At 42.4% G+C, this 18,444-nt stretch overlaps 1 protein-coding gene across 1 annotated transcript in view; it reads left to right on the forward strand.

Moving 5' to 3' along the window:
* Window positions 1-3,695: 3,695 nt before the first annotated feature.
* bmp6 (bone morphogenetic protein 6) overlaps window positions 3,696-18,444 on the forward strand; it is a 48,147-nt gene continuing 33,398 nt past the window's right edge. The window contains exon 1 of the mRNA XM_006794728.2: window positions 3,696-4,646. Within this exon, the coding sequence (XP_006794791.1) occupies window positions 4,238-4,646 (409 nt within the window). The 5' untranslated portion in view covers window positions 3,696-4,237. The remainder of the gene's footprint in view (window positions 4,647-18,444) is intronic.

Consider the following 18,444-nt stretch of genomic DNA (forward strand, 5'->3'; position numbering starts at 1 on the left):
ACTCTACAGGCAACCAAAGCAATCATAAGGAGTTTTTTTTGTCACAGCACCTTCTTTGTGACCAATTGCGTCTAGAAACCTCCAGAAACCACTGAACAACCACATTTTTGTGGGAAATAGACATTTTCAATGTATCACATTCAATGTTTTTTCTCAGTATGTATTATTGTAGGGTCTACCTTACAATATAAAGCGCCTTGAGGGGACTGTTGTTGTGATTTGGTGCTATATAAATAACATTGAATTAAACTGAATGTGGCAGACGACTCTTGAGGAATTAAGAAGATGTATTTTAGCATGCAGATCATCTTTACTGTTTGTGCCACTGCTGGAGAGTCATGTGACCACAAAACGACTCCAACTCAAAAGACTAACAAGATGTCGAAAGCAGCAAACCTGCAGGAGCTCGCAGTTGCTCCTTCGACTGAAGAAACACCTGATAACTGGGTTAAGGTGTCTGCTTGCATGTGTGTGGGTGCGTGTGTGATTTAGCAACTGTAGCAATACAATTACTGCAGAAAATTTAGCGCTTATTATCAGGTCTGTGCCAGGTTAAGCATTCCTGTGGCTTTGGCGCATACTTCCCCTTAATTTAGCATGTTGGAGATTCTTGAGAAAAAAACAACAACTTGGTTCTCTTTGCATGAAAGTTTGTTTGAACTCCTCAGTGACCTCTTAAATAAAAATGTCTCATGGGAAGATTTAAAGGAGTATATAGATGCGTATGTGCGTGTGTGTGCGAGAGTAAAATAGAGACAGACAGACAAAGACCTCATTAGGTCTAGGAGGTGTCCTGTCTAGACAGTGTGATGACAGGACACAGAACTTCTGTTTAATGTTTCCTCCTCCCTCTGCTTCCAATTCACCCAGCATGCACACATATCACCTGCGCTGCCTCGGGGAATGCGCACACACACCCTCACTCACACACACAACATGTCGAGGGATATCTTTTCATATTATTTTAAAGTAAATGTGTGCCTGTGCGGCTTGTTATGCTGGTTGCTATGAAAGCTCTGCGAAAGACAAGAAGAGCTCTGAATTGTTTTTGGGGAGCAGGGTAGTGTTTGTTTATTGAGACACATGCCTAAAATTAATGGTCCATAAAGACTTTAAATCATGGACTTCATGGTGTTGCCATCGGCTGATTCATTCTCATAAATGAACCCTTTCCTTTCGTGCTTTTACCCTGACTCGTTCCCTGTTTCTCTGTTTAGCACTCAAGCCAAAAAAGCATCTTTTTAAAAAAAAAACTGGAAGGAAAAAAGTTACCATTCACAAAATCGTTCCCAGTGAAAGGGTTACTTTTATGTGTCTGTGTGCTCAAACTTGGCTTAACCCACGGCCTGTGTTATAAATCAGGACTTAGCTCCAGCTCAGATAAATGAGATCTTGGATTCCAAGAAAAACTGAAAAAAGCTGATAAATGACGTCCGTGGGACAGCTGGTTCTCCGTCAGTGCAGCGCAGCATCTTTAGCCCTGCTTCTGTTATTTCAGAGATGGATCAGTTTGCATTTCAAAACACATAATTTTATGTATGACAAGTCTTTCTGGATTATTTTCATGTTGGGTAGGCGGGATAAATGTTTTCAACTATTTCAAATCAGGAGAACTGTGTAGAGTGAGTATAGCGAATAGACAATGACATTTGAAAAACACACGCCCTTCCCCAATGTTAGGTTTTCTTTCAGCTGTATGGGATTGATGGTGTGGTATTTAGTCTGGAAGCTCCCCAGCAGTAGATGTGTGAGTGTATGTGTCTGTTTGTGTGGTGGTGGTGGTATGTGTAGCTTTGATGCTGGATCTCACTCTTCACATACAGATTAGATAAGCTCTGGCAGCAGCAGTAGCAGAGACTCAGAACGATATGGACACCTTTGGACCTTATCACCCGGTCCATCACAGACTGAAGGGACCAGGAAGACATAACACAGGTTAGGGGGAATGGAGAGAGGGCAGGAAAAGACAGAAGAGGAATTTTAGAGAATTCCTTTTCTGTTTCTGGAGCACGTTTAGCCGAGTTCTGTTAGGCCGGTTCTGAAATACCAAAGCAACATATTATTTAGTACACTAAAATAGCATGGGAGATTTTTTATTTTTTTTTAGTACATCCAAATGCATGAGGTCCATGCTGTTTTCAATGGAATATTAGAGACTATAAAAGCACTAAATACTACAGCAGCACATTGCAGTGCATTTGTGACACATATAGGAGACATAGGTGGCTAAGGTATAATGTTAAGCACTATATTTTATAGGGTTTAAATGTATGACTTTAATTCGCAAAGTATTAAAATTGCTTTATCGATTCATCTGAAGTGAGGAAGTGAAATAATGTCCCAGAAAAGAAGCATACCTACTATTATTTACAAAAAAACTAAATAATAGAGAACAGGTGAGTGTATTTGTGTATAGTATGGCACTTAAAAATACTTTTAAGTAATTAGTGACCAGTATTGTTCAAATCACAACAAATACTCTGTCTTTGAACACTTTTGATTTGAATTTTGACTTGAATTTCAGGGGAGTTAAATCACAAAGGTTCACCTCTAAGAACACACTCTTAGCTGTGACCGTGGGCAGATGTTGTTTCATCATCATTTCATTCACAAAAGAGCCTACAGAGCTGAGTGAGAGATATCATTAAGTTACTGTCCTATGAGGAGCAGGGAGCTGACCATGCATGTGAAGTAAATACACAACTGGAGCATGTTTGAATGCCTGTGAATGTTAGATAAAAGCCCTTTGAAAGAAAGAGCATAGATTGGGAATGGATGGGTGTGAATGGGTGAATGAGGTAAGTATGAGCGAGGAGAAGAGTGCTCAGAGTAGAAAAGCGCGATATAAGAACCAGTCCATTTAGATCCAGCTGCGGGGAAGTGTGTGGGTTTGCACAGCCAGTGTTAAATATTCAGATGTTCATTAAATCTGTGTTTATTCATGCAAATATTTCTGAACCCTTTAACTCTGGACTCTGTGCTGTTTAAAAACCCCGTGTCTGCCACGCAGATACTTCTATTTTGCTGTAAACCCACTCGAAGCTGAGACTGGGAACTAAATATTTACTTTATTGTTTTAGTTTGAAATGAATGTACGACCGCAGACTGTACAAAGAAGCAAAAGAAAAAAAGTTAAAATTCTTACGTCAGGACTTTGTTTTCCAAGTGTCAACTCGGCCAAATTAGCCATTGCGCAATTTGTTCGCGTTATTTCCAGCGGCGGTAACAGGAAGGTGCGGGCTCTTCTCGCTTGTAGCTGCTGTGAGCGCTTTACTTGCTGTTTCAGACTCCATCGTTAGGGGTCGTGCCTCAACAGGACAACGTGTAAATGTGTGACCCCCGCTTTAGCACATTTATTGATTCAAGCTCCCGCATCGCAACTCTAAAAACCTCGTTAAAAACAGGTCATTTTAGAGTATGGTTTGCTCCGATCAAAAGTGTGAGATCGACCCCAGCAGTCTTATTTATTACACGTAGAAGTGTGACGCAGAAGCAGAGTTTCCGTCAAGTCCTGACACGGAAAGTGTAAAATAACGAGCGCATCTCGTGCTTCACAAACCTGACAGCTTTATTAAAACAAACAGGCTGTAAATAAAATCTGGAAATACGATGTTAGGTCGTGTTTGCAGCCTAAAAAGAGCTCCACCTCTGGCTGAGAGCGCACAGAGTGGGCGGTTAAAGCGCTGAACACGTCCGTGCGCACGCATATTATGGACTGCAACCTGCTGATTCCTGTTAGACTCTGACACTCCGACTGTGGGAGTAGGTGACTGTCGCTGAGAGCGCTTCGAACAGTTTAAGGACGCAGTGCGCAGCTTTGGAAAAGCCATAAATCCAGGCGAGTAGATATATCCGCTGTAAGTAACATGGCTTCTGTCAGAGGAGTTGTTCTCCTTCTTCTGGTAAATGTGACATCAGACGGTGTCTGTTGACCGACTTACTGGAGCGCTCAGAATTAAGTTTCACATGGTGCACTTTATCCTGAAGGAGCCAAGCGCGCTACGGCGATCAGAAATGAAAGCTGGGCCAATACTATTATGCGCATTTTGCTTTGGCGAGTCTTTTAAATGGCTTGATACACGATTCTTTCTTTGCTTTTGATCTTTGGTTGCCACAGATCACAACGCGCTCGGACGGACTTTGGTTACCATTACGCGCATTTTTACTTTCTGATAGGCGACTGAAGCTCCAAGTCAGCCACTCTTGGGACTCCGGAGAGCCACTGCGGGACAACACCATGACCATCCGCTGGCTTGCCTTAGTTGGATTGTGGTGGAGCGCTTATTACTGCATGTTCACAGTCGCGGGGAGTAATTATTCACTGGATGGAAATAACGAGGTTCAAGCAGGTTTCACCCACCGGCGGCTGAGGACGCACGAGAAGAGGGAGATGCAGAAGGAGATCCTGTCCATCCTGGGGCTGCCCCACAGACCGAGACCGCATTTGTCAAACGGAAAGTACAACTCCGCTCCGCTTTTCATGCTGGACTTATACAACACTATATCCAGCGAGGAGAAGAGCCAAGTGGAAAGCAGGTTGGAGCGATATCAGGCCATGCGGACGACCCAGAGCCCTCCCCTGGCCACATATCAAGAAACTGCCTTTCTAAATGATGCAGACATGGTGATGAGCTTCGTTAATTTAGGTAAGTTGTTGAAACAGAACAAAACTTTTTCATCTGTGATTTTTTTTTCTCTGTGCGTAATTGTGATTGTGTTGGGTCTATTTTATATGAGACCGAACAGGTGTTTTATACAAGCAAGTGAAATGAGAGTGCCTGGGCAGACCGGAGGATAATTAGACAAAATAACAAAACTTTATCGGAATTTAATGCTAAAAAAGTAAAATATAGAATAAAGGGTCATAACTTGGCTCTTTTTTTTTTTTTTATCTCATCTACTTTAAACTTTGGGGTTACAGCTCTCAACACAGCGCGACACACAAAGCAGACACACGGTTACGCACTTTTAGCGCCGGATAATGAACGAACCCATTGTGCAAACCACGGGGAGAGCAAATAACAAACTCATCTACTGTGCGGTTTGAGGAAAAACTGACGAGGTTCGTATTGTTTCTGAGTAATTTATTGTTACACGTCCTCTCCCTCCGCGTAAATTCGCCCTCCTCAGCTCATTTATAGGACCGAAATTCTGTGGTCAAGTCTTGCTGTGCAATCTACGCCATGATTTATGTCTTCTCGGGAAAAATAAACCTCGTATTCTCAGCAAACCATCAACCACCACCGCTGGCGTGTAACTACACACACACACACATATATATAAGACTATTCTTGCCGTTGACCTCCGTTACAGCGAGTTGCGGTTACTGTGCGTAAATCGCGTCGCGTTGTTTGTGTTTCCCAAGCAGCTTTGTCTTTAATTAGCTCGAGTGACGATAAAGAGGAACACTTTAATCATAACGAGTTTAGGACATAAAAGCTCAAAGCCTTTCCTTCCATTAGGAGCTGTAGTGTTTACTGGGAGACTCTAAACAGAGCGCCTCAAGATAAACAGACGCGCTGCCAGAGTCAGGCGCTGGTGGAGAAGGAGGCTTAAATCCAGATTGATTGCCTTTTTTTGGGGGGGGTGCATTGTCATGATCTGGCTAGGAGAGCAGTGGGAACATATCACTGCTGAGGAATGTAGTCTTATGGCTTCATCCCCCCCCCACTCAAACTTTTCTTAAAACAAATATTCCTGTAAATATTTTTTACCCCTCATCTTTCCAAACCATTTAACAGTCACTCAATACCACAAACGAAGTGAATTCGGTTGGAGTGACTGAAGTAGAGCACTATTCTCTACTTATTGTACCTCTGAGGATTGGTGTTGCAATTTTGTAGTGATGAAAACCAGATATTCAGACAGGAGGAGGCCGTCGTTTTGGTCTCATATATCGGAGCCCCTCTTGTTGGCTTCTGTGGGGGGAATGCGATGGTGTTTGTGCGTCTGTGGCTTTGGTGTTCCTTTGCTGTGCGAGTGTTCGGTTTATACGCCCGTGTTGTTGCACATCTGGCTCTCCACTTTGATTAATCATGTCCTGTCCATCTTTGACGATTCCCTCAGATTTCTGCGGTGACCAGGGGATTAGGTTGCCATCTCCTCCAGCCGTACACAGAGTCCTAACCGCCCTGGAGGAGGGATGGCTTCCTCCCTGAATGTGATTGTAATTAATGTTGGACAGGCCAAGGCTTTCCATCTGCTTTGCAAATAAGGCCTTGCACGACTACCGTGTGTCGTCGCCGTCCGATTAGTTTTTAATGTGTCTTTTTTGGGGGTTTTTTTGGGCAATTGGAGCCATTTGTGTGGTGGATTCTCTTTTAGAAAACTATAGTAGAAAGAAACACTTCTGGGTGGTCCTTTTGTTTGTGTATTTCAAAAGTAGCCCCAGAAATCTGGATATCATGTGTGGCCTGAGTAAAACTACAAATTGGAATCAAGATTAATGAGAGAAAGAAAAGCGGAGAAGTCAAACAATCTGTCTGAAAGGATTTGAAAATGACAGATTAACAGACTCTGGTTCAGCCGAGCTCCTTCATCTGACAAATATTGTTAAGTGAAACACACTGTAGCAAGATCATCGGTCAAATTAAAGAAGATGACATGTGGTTTACACGGGTCACATGGTTTTCAAAGTGGATTCACCTGTTTTGAAACCAGCCATGTGTGCAGATGTACGAATCACAGAGGTGAAAGCGCCCCGTAGCAAACAAAACAATGACAGTGATTTAAACTTGGGTCTGAGCTGATGGCTTTCACAGCCAACCGTGGCAGCAGCACAGATAGATGTCTCATTCTCAGAGTGTATTCTCCCGGGGGCACAGACAGATTTAAGAGCCCCAGCGTTACATTCGGTCTCAAATGCGCTCTCTGCAAACCATATGCCTCCTCACACCCCCACCTCTGCGTGATTCATGTACACTTTGCGTTTGGTCGTCCATTCTCCCATGCCTTCATCACTTGTTCAGAATGACCCACTGAAAAAAAGAAGAAGAAAAAAAAGATGTGGAAAACTTTAAATTGGGGGGGAAGGAGGAAGCAGAAGCACATTTTCCAGCTGCTTTTTCATCTTCATTCCTAGAGGAGCGCGTTCATCACTGTTTGCCTTGTGGACGTTCTGCTTTTCCACTGGGGTGGAGTGAAGCGACACTGTGTGCCGTGTGACTCACCCTGTGCGACACTCTGCAGCTCTGGACACGTCCTGATGCACAGAGAGGTCCACAGGTGACGGTCGCTCTGAACAACAGGAGTCGGGGGTTGTTAGAAGCACTTGTTTCACGTGTGAAGTGCTTCTAATCCTTTACCGGCAAGAACTATAAAGAGTGTTCATCCTTTAGTGTACAAAGCTATGTTTTCCACATTCACATTTGCAGTGAACTATTAGAACTATTAATATTTAGTGGGGGGAAAAAATATGACCTACTGGACTCCTCGGTAAATCTCTCACAAGGTAGTATATTGTGGAGTAAGTGACCAGTATTGGTAAAGCTGCATTCCAGTGGAAAACAAATACAAGAGGTCATTGCTCACTCAATTAATGAGCGGTGACATATTGCTGAGCAAATACCCAAAGCCGCAGTGACGGTTATAATAGTCAGCAGGGGAAAATTTGCTATTCCTATCAGGTTTGATTTTTAGCGGTTAGGCTGTTTCCTGGTGGTTATGGTGAATGAGAGATGCACAGAAATGCCTTTGGTTTCATGGGTCGCCGAGCAGGAACGACAAATGTTGTTCCTGTGTCATCTGCATTTAACTGTGATGTGTTTGTGGCCGACAGACAGACAGACAGGCAGGTGCGGAGGTCTCTCTAAAGCTTGGCATAGCTCTGCAGGGCTTCTGTTTGTCTGCTGGGAGGCACCGAGGGGAAGGTCCCATAATAATCCTGGAAAACCCCCACAGGGATTTTGAACCTTGTTTGACTTTTTCTAGAGTTCTAAATACCCTCTGATGCTTTGGAGGTGAGATGAAACCTGTCCTCGTAGCTACTTTTTCTTCTAAGGCCCAAGTTGCTCTTGTTTTCTCAGGATACAGAGCATCCAGATAAGATTCATTTACATTTAGTCACGGGCTGCTTCATCAAGCAGATCACAAATCTGATTTTTGTGGTTAGATTTGGGAGCACAGAGGATTATGTGTGCGTCTCGGGGGAAGATTTTTCACCGTCTGGCTTAAGTGCAGTTGCAACCACGTCTTAATAATCTGCCCTTAATACTTCTTGTTTGTATCTACACTTACCTTTGACACATTTATGCTCACCAATCCATTCTATACAAGATGTAATTGAGAATAAGCAGGCTTAATAGTGCAGCCTGTTCATTCTAGTTGAAACAACAGCTCATCTAGAAAAGCCACAATCAAAGATGAGAGCTACCCATAACCTTGAAGGAGGGGATGGGATTTAATCTTAAAATCTGAGTAATAAATTGTCCAACTTATCTTTTTATCAGGGTTCAGATAGATTTTTTTATATGTAATGTGGAGAGTGGCTATTTCGATGCACAGACTGCTCATCGGTGTAGCAGAACTTAGAAAAAAGTACACATCAGATCTTCATCTTGGAAAAAACACATGCAGCTTTTGGTAGACTGCATCTCTAACACTCTCTGGAGGAGGTCTGAAAACAAACAAACAAACTTGACATCTTGATTTAATCTTGGTTGCATTTAAACTTGGCATTTTTCCCGGTGTCCAGAAAGAGAAATTGCACGTCTTTCCCTCAAAGCTCGAATGTAATGAAATTGTTTTATCCTTTCTCCCACCTGTCTGTCATCGCTTCTACCCTCATTTTCTCTTTTTCCCTGTCCTTTCAGTCTCTGCACACCTCCTTGCATGGCTATACCTGAGCTGTCACAAAGCAAACAGCCAGGCGTTCACCTACCTCCCACACTTTAAAGGCAAACAAGGCAGAAAGCTTTAAGAAGTGGGTTTTGGGGAGATTAGCCGGGTTCAGACAGCCCTGGGCTTATTCTCAAATAAAGTGCCCTTATTAAATGCCTGTTTTCCTTGTCTTATGATGCCTGGCTGCGTTTCTCAGTGCCTAAGCCCAGGTAAGCCACTTCCTCTGCAGCAGTACGTGTCCCAGAGCTCCAGCATGATCAAATAATTAGCTGGCTTCGATCAAAGAGTCGATTGTTTAAGGCACGGACTGTGAAAAATTGGAAAATTTTCACTAAATTGTCTTGAAACACTTCCTGCAAAGCCAAAGGGACCAGAACAGAGGACCACCCATCACTTTTCTTCAACTTTGAGAAACAGTATTAGCCAGAAGTTAAGCGAGGAATTCAAGATATGCTAGAGTGGAATAAAAGCTCTTTTCTGAAACATAAACTTGGCAGTGAAGGCCTTCCTTCAACGGTGAGAAAAATTACATAGTACATACCTCTGTGTTTGTTTTCATCTGTTTACAGTATCAGATATTTCACTGCCGCAACAAATTCACTTGAACTTGCGATGATGTTCAAGAATGGCCCAAGATATACAAATAATTCTGCTTATTGAGTTTCAGGGTTTCAGCGCGCTTCCTTTTTCTCATGTTTGGATTGAGTTGGTTGTTGAGTGCACTGGCAAAACACACAGCTGCCTCAAGAAACAAACAGGGTTGATGGGGGAAACATGTATGGTTAACGAGATTATGTCTTTTCCAGTCAGGCTTGATAAAAAAAAGAAGGCTGTCATAAAAAGATGGAGTGTTACAGGACAACTCTGTTGAACGTCCTAGGAGAACATTTGTGCACATTACAGTGCTGATGAGTGCGTCTCCTGACTGTATTGTGCTCGGTAAGAGGATGTACACACACAATCTCACACACACTCATCCACCCCTCGATAATATCGCTCCCTCTCACGGCATAACTCTCAGGCTTGAAGAGATGGCAGCTGAGATTTGGGGCTCCCTTACACCTCTTCCCATGTTCCTCCTTTCCCCTCTGCCTCGCATCCATTTTCATGTCTTCATTGGGCATTCCACTTCGGAGCGATAGGGGCGTGGGGTGACGGAGTGTGACGAGATAAGGAGGTGAGGTGCAGCGCACTCCCTGCTGGTAACGATCTATCGAAATGAGCCGATAACCCCGGCGGAACATCTGATTAGGACTCGCTGCTCCCATTTATCACCTCTGCGTGCAGGCATGGAGGAATTTGTTCTGTTTGCTCTGCTGTGCTTAAAAGAAAGTGACGCCAAGCTCCGCTCGCATCTCTCACATCTGCGATTCCTCTCCACGTCTATCTGTCTTTGCGTGTCACTTTTTAACTGTTTCCTGGTATCTCATGGGGTTTGCGATGCGAGAAGAACGCTGTATTTAAAACCCCGGAGAGAAAACACAATCACTTTCGTTGCCTCCTGCCTTTTTTTTTTGTGCACATTTTTTAACTCCTGCGTCGCTCTCCCGAGGGGGCTTTAAAACTGTCAGGCTTTGTGTCATGTTTAAGTGTCTATAAGGAGGAGATCATTAACCAGGAATCAGGGTTTTGTGCTTGTTTAAGGCTGTGTTTGTATGTCTGAAGAGTGCGAACATGAAAGAGACGGACAAAAGAAAGAGGTGAAGATGCAAGAACACGTTTCACTTTGTTTTGATTTATGCATTTCTCCAATTTCCCCAAGTTTGTAGCTACAAATAAAATAAAATAAAAGGCGAAGGGGAAGAAATGGCATCCAAAGACAAAGACCATAGCTGCACCTTCAGCTCCAAAATAATGTAAAAACATTTAATTCTATCAAATAAGTCAATGTTCCCTCCTTAAATCAGGCCCTCACCAATATAGTTCACATCTACACTTGTGTGTAGTAAGAACTGGCTGGTTGGTTTTTTTCTGCTGAAATCTCAACTCAGCATGTCCTTGTGTGCCCAGTAATCTCCATCATTATCATAATGACGCCATCATTTACCCCGTCAGAGAGACTCATTCTCGGCTGACGGGAATGGCGTAAATGGTGACGGTAAACGTTCCTGGTGTCACGTTCTTCTGTGAATCCACCGGGAAGCAAGGATGATGGTCAATAATGGGACTGTGTATCTAAAAAATGGGAACAAGGAAAGGAACAAAAAGAAGAAAGGGAGACCCACAGGCTGCTTGCAGGCTGGCACCATTATAAGGAGTGCGTAAATGCATTCATTATTGCTTATTTATTCCACAATAAATTGTTTTTCACTGATATTTTAAAAATGAGGACAAAAGATTTGTCAATGCAAGTGAAGGACGCCATCAATAGGTTGGGAAAAAATAAATAAACGTATCAGAGAGGAGGCAAAAACTTTGAGTGTGTCCAGATCAGCATCAGACCTCGTACATTCTTAAAAAGAGGCGATACACTTGACCAGCTCGACTGTGATGGTGTACAGAGACTACAGAAATTGCATCTTTGTCCAACAAATTATGGACCTATCATGTCTTAGTGTTTGCACGTGTTTGGATGGATTTGATCATTTTAAGATTTTAAGACACACTGACATCATTTCCAGCCCAAACCAGTTTAGTCCAGTCAAGAATATGTCAAAAGTCACTGAATGGACTTTATTTTATTTTATTTGGACATTTGTGAATGCAAAAAAAGACTATAAATAAATCAAAAAAAATAAATAACAATTATAATTATTTTTTATCTTGATGCTGATTTGTTCAGACATCTAAAGAAAAAATAGTATCAATCTATGAGGCTACCTCCAGGTTTTGCTGTTGGCGTGTAGGAAGCTGTGGTTTCTTCATGATGGTTTTCCATTAACACCAGGCTCTTTAGATCTTGTTCTTACAATGGACACGTTAACAAGAAATTTAGCACCTTTTTGGTGTTTTGCTGATGCTCTTGGTCTCTTGTTTTCTGTTTTTTTTATTTCAGAATAGAGTGCAGTACTTTAATGGACTTAAAGAGGACTGGTAAAGTCCTCCGTAATCGAAGAAGTCTTCCTACCAGCTTTTATGTGCTTTATGTGCTGCTTCTATTTATAGCACGGAGCACCTATATCCCTGTTAAAAACATTAGAAAATAGGTTTATTTTCTTGTGTATGTGCATATGTTTGTGTGTGAACATTTAGAAACGTAAGGTCTCTCAACAACAATGATGTCGGGGTGGAGTCCGTCCTTCAGGGTTAGGGTCAGGGGTCGCGACATGAATGTAGCAATGCAAGTCTTTACAAATACACAAATACAGACTCGCGCTTTCACCGTGACTGTCTGCTCTGGTAAACAGAGAGTATTTGAATGTACCCTTTAGACAACTTGGAACTCGAACTTCATCACACAAGATGTCTTCATCACACACTGCTGCCCGTCGCATGTTCCCAGGCTGGGTGTCTCTCTAAAGAGGACGTGCCTGAAACAACAACCACGAGTCCGCAGTGAGAAAAGGCCCCATATGACCACCAGTGCTCTTGACCCTTCTGAGCAAGTAGCCTCCCCTTTCTGCAGCGCCGCTGCTGACAAATTTACGAGCCCTAGGCTGACCCACGGGCTGACTTTCTAAACACGATACTGACAGGAAAACAGTCGGAGACGGGAGAGATGAATTGGGGCGGGGAGGAAGAGTGAGATGAGAAAAAAAGAGTGCGAAGGAGGAAGGTAAGCAATAAGTGCTCCTGATATGCTGTGCACAACATTTTTGATTTAAATCTAAAATTTCTTAATCGAGGCATCTCTGGAGAACGAGAATGACGAAGGTCGGTCAGGTGAGGAAGAAGAAAAAACAGCAAAGAAAAATCGGTTTAATCTTTTTCTACAATCAGTTACAAAAACATTTTAGAAAAGAAAAAAGTAAAATGATGTCTTTAAATCCTAAACGCTCCAAATTTATAAGGCATTACATATGTGCCACCAAATCGATTAGGCCAGAGGTTTAAATCCTAAGTGAGGCCACTCATAGAAAAATGTATCCATTCCTCTTGCCACGAGGCAGTTTGGATTAAAGGTTCTTATCACTAAGGATGTGCAAGGGAAACTCTGCCCAGTGCTTCCCCCTGTACTGACACTTTGCACATATCTGAGCAGCCAGTCTCCTGGAGACCTTATCTCAATGTTTAAATATCCAGTATGAATCCTTTTGGAAGAGGAAGTCTCCCATTTGGTTTTTTTTGTTTGCTTATTTGTTTTTTGTTTTTTTGCGAATAATATGCTCCGATCTCCCTTCATCCAGGTTACGTGACGTGTGTCCAGCCCATGTCTTTGATGACGCATTCCTCTCTCCCTGTTATCTGTATTTCACATCCAAATAAAAGAAAAACCAGCTGCATAGAGGCAGAACGTCTCAGCTTAGTGTTGTGCTACAGAGATATCTCTAGGAACATGAAGGATATGAACCTTTAGATAACTCCCGTAACTGCAGTAAATGTTGGATTCGTGCACCACTGTGAAATTATGAGATAATTTAAAGTGGCCAGTGGGAAGCTGGGGAAAGTGTTGACAGTCATTCAGATAGTCAGACTTCGTGACTCGCTGTCTTATTTCACATATTTTAAACACTGTAGCATATGTGGCGTTTCTGCTCCTGCCCGTACAAGTCGAGAGTCCAGAATTTCCCTCAATCTGGACACTTTTATTAAAAACGGCACCATGTTTCCTCCAAACTTCAGACAATAGATATGAGTGAGGGCGACAGTTATACTACACAACTGCGCTGTATAATAATACTAATAATACTTTTTATTTGGGTTTTCAAAACACTCAAAACCACCTTAAGAATGAAGGCAAAAGCTTGTTAAAAATGTAATAAATATTTAAGTAACTTTTTTTATTTTTAATGTTACTAACATGCAGTTGATTTCCTGTTTGAAGCCATAAGCTTTCTCTCTGAAGGCCTGAAAACGCCGAAACATTAGAAGCAACTGTTCGGCACAATCTTTGCACACTGAGCAGTCAGTGACAGCGCGAGCTATTACACCGCACTGCACTTTAATCAGATTTCTGAGGCGTGTGGTTTCCTTTTGAGGTATTGCACTTCCACCCAATGCTTTGATGATTCGTTTAGGCCATGAAACATCCTTCCATGTGGACTAATTTTGGGTGGTTTTCTACTCTCTGTGTGTGCACACCCTGCTAATGATTTTGCTTCTAAAATAATTTCTTCCAACAGCGAGATGAAAACACGTGATTAGTATGTAATCTGTAATTAAAATGAAAAAAAGAGCATAATCGAGTATGCTAATTTCCTTCTTTAATCACTGCGGTGTTGATTATTCCTGTAACATTTCCCTCTCTTCAGTTTTCACTTATGTATTTTTTTCTACAGCTGTTTGCGGTGACAGCATTGATCACTCTGTGTTTGTAGCAGTGTGTTGCACATTTATCCATGTGTGTTAAAGGAAGTTCCCGGTGAGCTTCACTGAAATGATAAAAGACTGTTTCGATGTGAGTTTCTAAACGTTCTCTGCGAGCTCAGATAAAGTGGAGAAGGCCGGTGCGTTCTACACTTTCATTCTGCAACGCTCTGCTGACACCGTCGACAGACCTATTATTAGAAACCTTGATTATTTTTCTACTGATTTTCCTCAAGGCCCACCTGCTTTTTGAATATCCAGGTATCCTGTTACCATCGCTGTTTTTGGAGCCGTGCCTGTGTGTAAAACAAGCAGTAGGTCTTACATGTAAGTCGGCCCGGGGGGGAGTATTGAAGCCGGCCCAGAATGATTTATCAGTGGATCATGTGCTCTGCCTCTAAGCCGCTGAAATGCATTGTGGTCACCGTGGACCTTCCAATGGGAATCACACTGCGGTCCGACTGTCTTTATGACAGACAGAGTGGAGGGAAGAGAGTGAGAGGGGTGAGGAGGGAGCGGCATAATGGAAGAGAAGATGTGTGGAGAGGAAGAAAAGAAAGGGAGGTGTTCACGTGGGGAGTGAAAATAGAGTCCCAAACATCATCACGGGGCGAGCTGGCCTTCTACCTTGTGGCTGTGGAATGCAACGCCACCGATATTTTGCCTTCTCCTTTGGAAACAGCTGTGTTTCCCTTTTTCAAAGATATTTTTTCCTTATTTATCGAATCCCTGAGGAGGGATCCATCTCTCAGCTCTGACACCGGCTTCCTCCTCTAAATCTGGGACCAGACACACACACACATTTATATGCGCACACACTCACACGCATACACACCTGCTGCCCAAAAGCAGATTTTAACGGCAGATCACTATAGCAGGCTTTTTTGCTGCCTGTGCTGCTGCACGTCTACAAAGGCACACACACAGATAAATATAGGCAGACACGTACGAGCAGGAACACACAGCAACCTGAAGATGACGGCTGTGCAGACTACACACAGTCTGTGCAATTAGACCTCAGAAAGCCAATAAAAGGGGGGACTCTTGACAGCCGCCGTCCCTTATAGACACAATCTAAATAAAATGGGGCCTGGTAATAATTCAAAGCCACTGAAATGGTTTGTTTTGCTGAAAATGGGCCCATCAAAAACCGCAGGAGTTCGTCTCTGTTTATGGAATATTCACTTAGCACCAAGTGGTGGCCAATTTAATAAAGCAGCAGAGGGAGCAATTTCTGAGAGGGTCTGTGGTCACAACCCAAGAGGAAGACCATAGGTAGCTATCATCATTCATATAAACCAAAGAGGAAGAGCCAAAACCAAAGAGGAGCCGAGCATCAAGGACAAAGAGCATTGCAGAAAAAAGGAACAAGATCAGAGGTTTCTTTCCTTCTTTTTCCCTTTTCTCTGTTTTTTTTTTTTTTAAACGATCATGCCCTCCGTTTGCTTGGGGTCGCTGATTTTCCCAATAAATATTGACTTTAATGGTGTCTTTGAAAACTATTACTGGTCCACCTGTTGTTCTCTGTTTGGGGATCTCATTTTGCGACCAGGCAACAGCCGGAGACATTTTTATTTTCAAAATTCGCTGATAGATTTGCAGCAGTCTCATATTTTTTCAGGGCGCAGTCACGGACTCAAAAAAACGCCCTCTCTCCTGGCCAGTGAAATGTTTTTCCCTGTATCTAATGACAACCAAAGGGTAGCCAGTCCTTAAAATCAGACCAGCTTTAAATGGAGCATCTTTTTGGGTGCCATGTACTGCAGGATAAATCATCCCAGTGTGGGATTGTTGCAAAGTCAACCAGCGATGTTTGGTTGAGTTTGTTCTCATGTTCGTGTCGAAATGAAATGACTTTATTAATCTGAAATAATGGGAGAAAATCCTTGTTTTTGTCTGCAGGGGAAAGGCCTTGCATGCATTACGGCTTACTGTTATAAACCTCACATTAAACGTAGTTGAACTGGTGGATGTCAAAGTTAAGGCGACTTCAGTTTGTGCGTCCTTCCAGCGAGGCATCCGGCTCCTCCAGCCACAGGACGTAACCTTGTGTGAAGACCGCTGATCACAGTTGAACTGAAGTGTAGGCCACCATTAGCCTGACCAGAGGCTGTTGTGACAGCTGCTTTACTATAGAATTACATTTTTTATTAACATCTCATAAAGTGGGGGGGAAATCGGCGGGGTTTATTTTCCAGCTCATTTCTGTCCTGATTTGATGGAATTTCCTTATAAATGTGAAAAAGATGTTACACTGTCTTTTGCTGACAGCTCATTGGCCCGAACTGGTGTCCAGTGAGAAGAACACTTGTTTTTACAGACTTTAGGGGAAACTGTAACTGGCCATTAATTTTTGCAATTGTTTGTAGCCATTTCAAGTATTCAAATTGACACCAATGCTGTTTCAAGATTATAGATGTGGTTGTAAGGGGTGAATGTGTGTGCATGAACTCCCAAAGCTTCTTTGTTACACACAAACACGCACACGCGCGCACACACACACACACATACATATTTGTCTTGTAAATCCTGTGAGGTCCCTTTTTCCTTAGCTTTAAAAACGTCATATTTTCAGTCCAAGTTTTCTTTATATGCAAGAGCTTCAGCAAATTGCAGTTTTCCCTGGAATTTGCAAGCAGTCTTTTTTAAAATGTGGCATATCTGATTATCTCTAAGCAATGCTCGCAAACCTCGCCTCGTTCTCATAAATTCAATCATGATTCCAATCCGTGATGGTCAGCGTAAGCTGAAATAATATCCCGATTTTTAAAAAGTGATTCTTAAAGGTTTTGACTGCAAAACTGTGATGTGACACTTTCCAGATGTATAAATATGTGAGACTCTAGCACTCTGTTCTCCATCCGCTCATCCAACTCAGGGTCCCATAGAGCAAGAGGGCGAGCACATAGAGACAGACAACCATTCACACCTATTATTAGAATCACCAATCAACCTAACCCCACTTATCAAGGATGCAGAGAGAATATGCAAACTCCACACAGAAAAGCCCCGGGCAGATGGTGGATTTGAACCCAGGACCTTCCTGCTGGGATGCAACAGTGCTAACCACCACTACACCATGTAACAGTTTGTGTTATTATATGTTCTATTTTATTTTATGAACTGGGATTATTCAGAAACACGAGAGATTCACTGTTTAATGTCCTTTTGCCTGATTGTTATTTATCCACCACCACATACTTTTTTGCTAACTTGCTAACAAATGTGCTCATTCATGGTATTTGTAGTGTAGATGTAGTTGTAGTACTAAGTTCCAGTTGGTGTCAGGGTAACTTAAGCACGATTTAGCTGCATCAACATCTTGCTACACTGAGCAGATGGCAATAGAAGTACAAGCAGTTTAAGGTACACAACCCTTTTAGGTAGGGGATGTGTGTAATGTTTCATTCAGATAAGGCTGAAGAAGTGAGCTATGGTAATTGAACAGGTTACCGTGCTTAAACTGCATTGGGTTTTGTTAAATTGGTGTTTGTATTTCAATAATTGCTTAGACAATATGAGATATTACGACCTGTATGTAATTAAGGAAGGAAACTTTAGTAAAGATATCAGACACAAAACAAAACAAAACGTATAACCTTTAACTCTGTGTGGGAGCTCACATGTCTGAAATGGAGTACTGTTAGTAAGCTGTTTGGTCCTGATCGGTCTGGTCTCAACTTTAGGGGGAATTTATTGTAAGAAATTTAGCTATAGTTTTGTGTCACTGCGACAGGCTGGTGACCTGTTCATGGTGTACTCCACTTCTTGAACTATGGGAGCTGGGATAGGCTCCAGGATTCCTGTGAACCTGAATCGGATAAGTGGAAGAGGATGGATGGATGGATGGATGGATGGATGGACGGTTTTGTGTCTCATGCGTAAACACTCCTTTGATTTGGAAATATCAATGGAAGTATTCTGCAGGTGTGTAATAAAGAAAGGAGAAAGACTTCTGGAAACAGCTGGAAGCAATAATTTTGTGAAACCTCTGATTGCAATCATTACCTCCCTTAATCTGCCACAGACCCTGTCTTTATATATTGTTTATTTGTGATGGATATGAAATTATGGAAGAAAATGAACAGGGGAAAAGAAAAGCATTTGGTGATTTTGGAGATGCTACCGTGCACCTCCAGAGACTACACCGACACAAACACTATGTTTTGAACCCGGTGATGTTGCATTGTTGATGGACTT

Source organism: Neolamprologus brichardi, chromosome 9 (assembly GCF_056152115.1).
Source record: "Neolamprologus brichardi isolate AB-2024 chromosome 9, ASM5615211v1, whole genome shotgun sequence".
Classification (NCBI taxonomy): Eukaryota; Metazoa; Chordata; class Actinopteri; order Cichliformes; family Cichlidae; genus Neolamprologus; species Neolamprologus brichardi.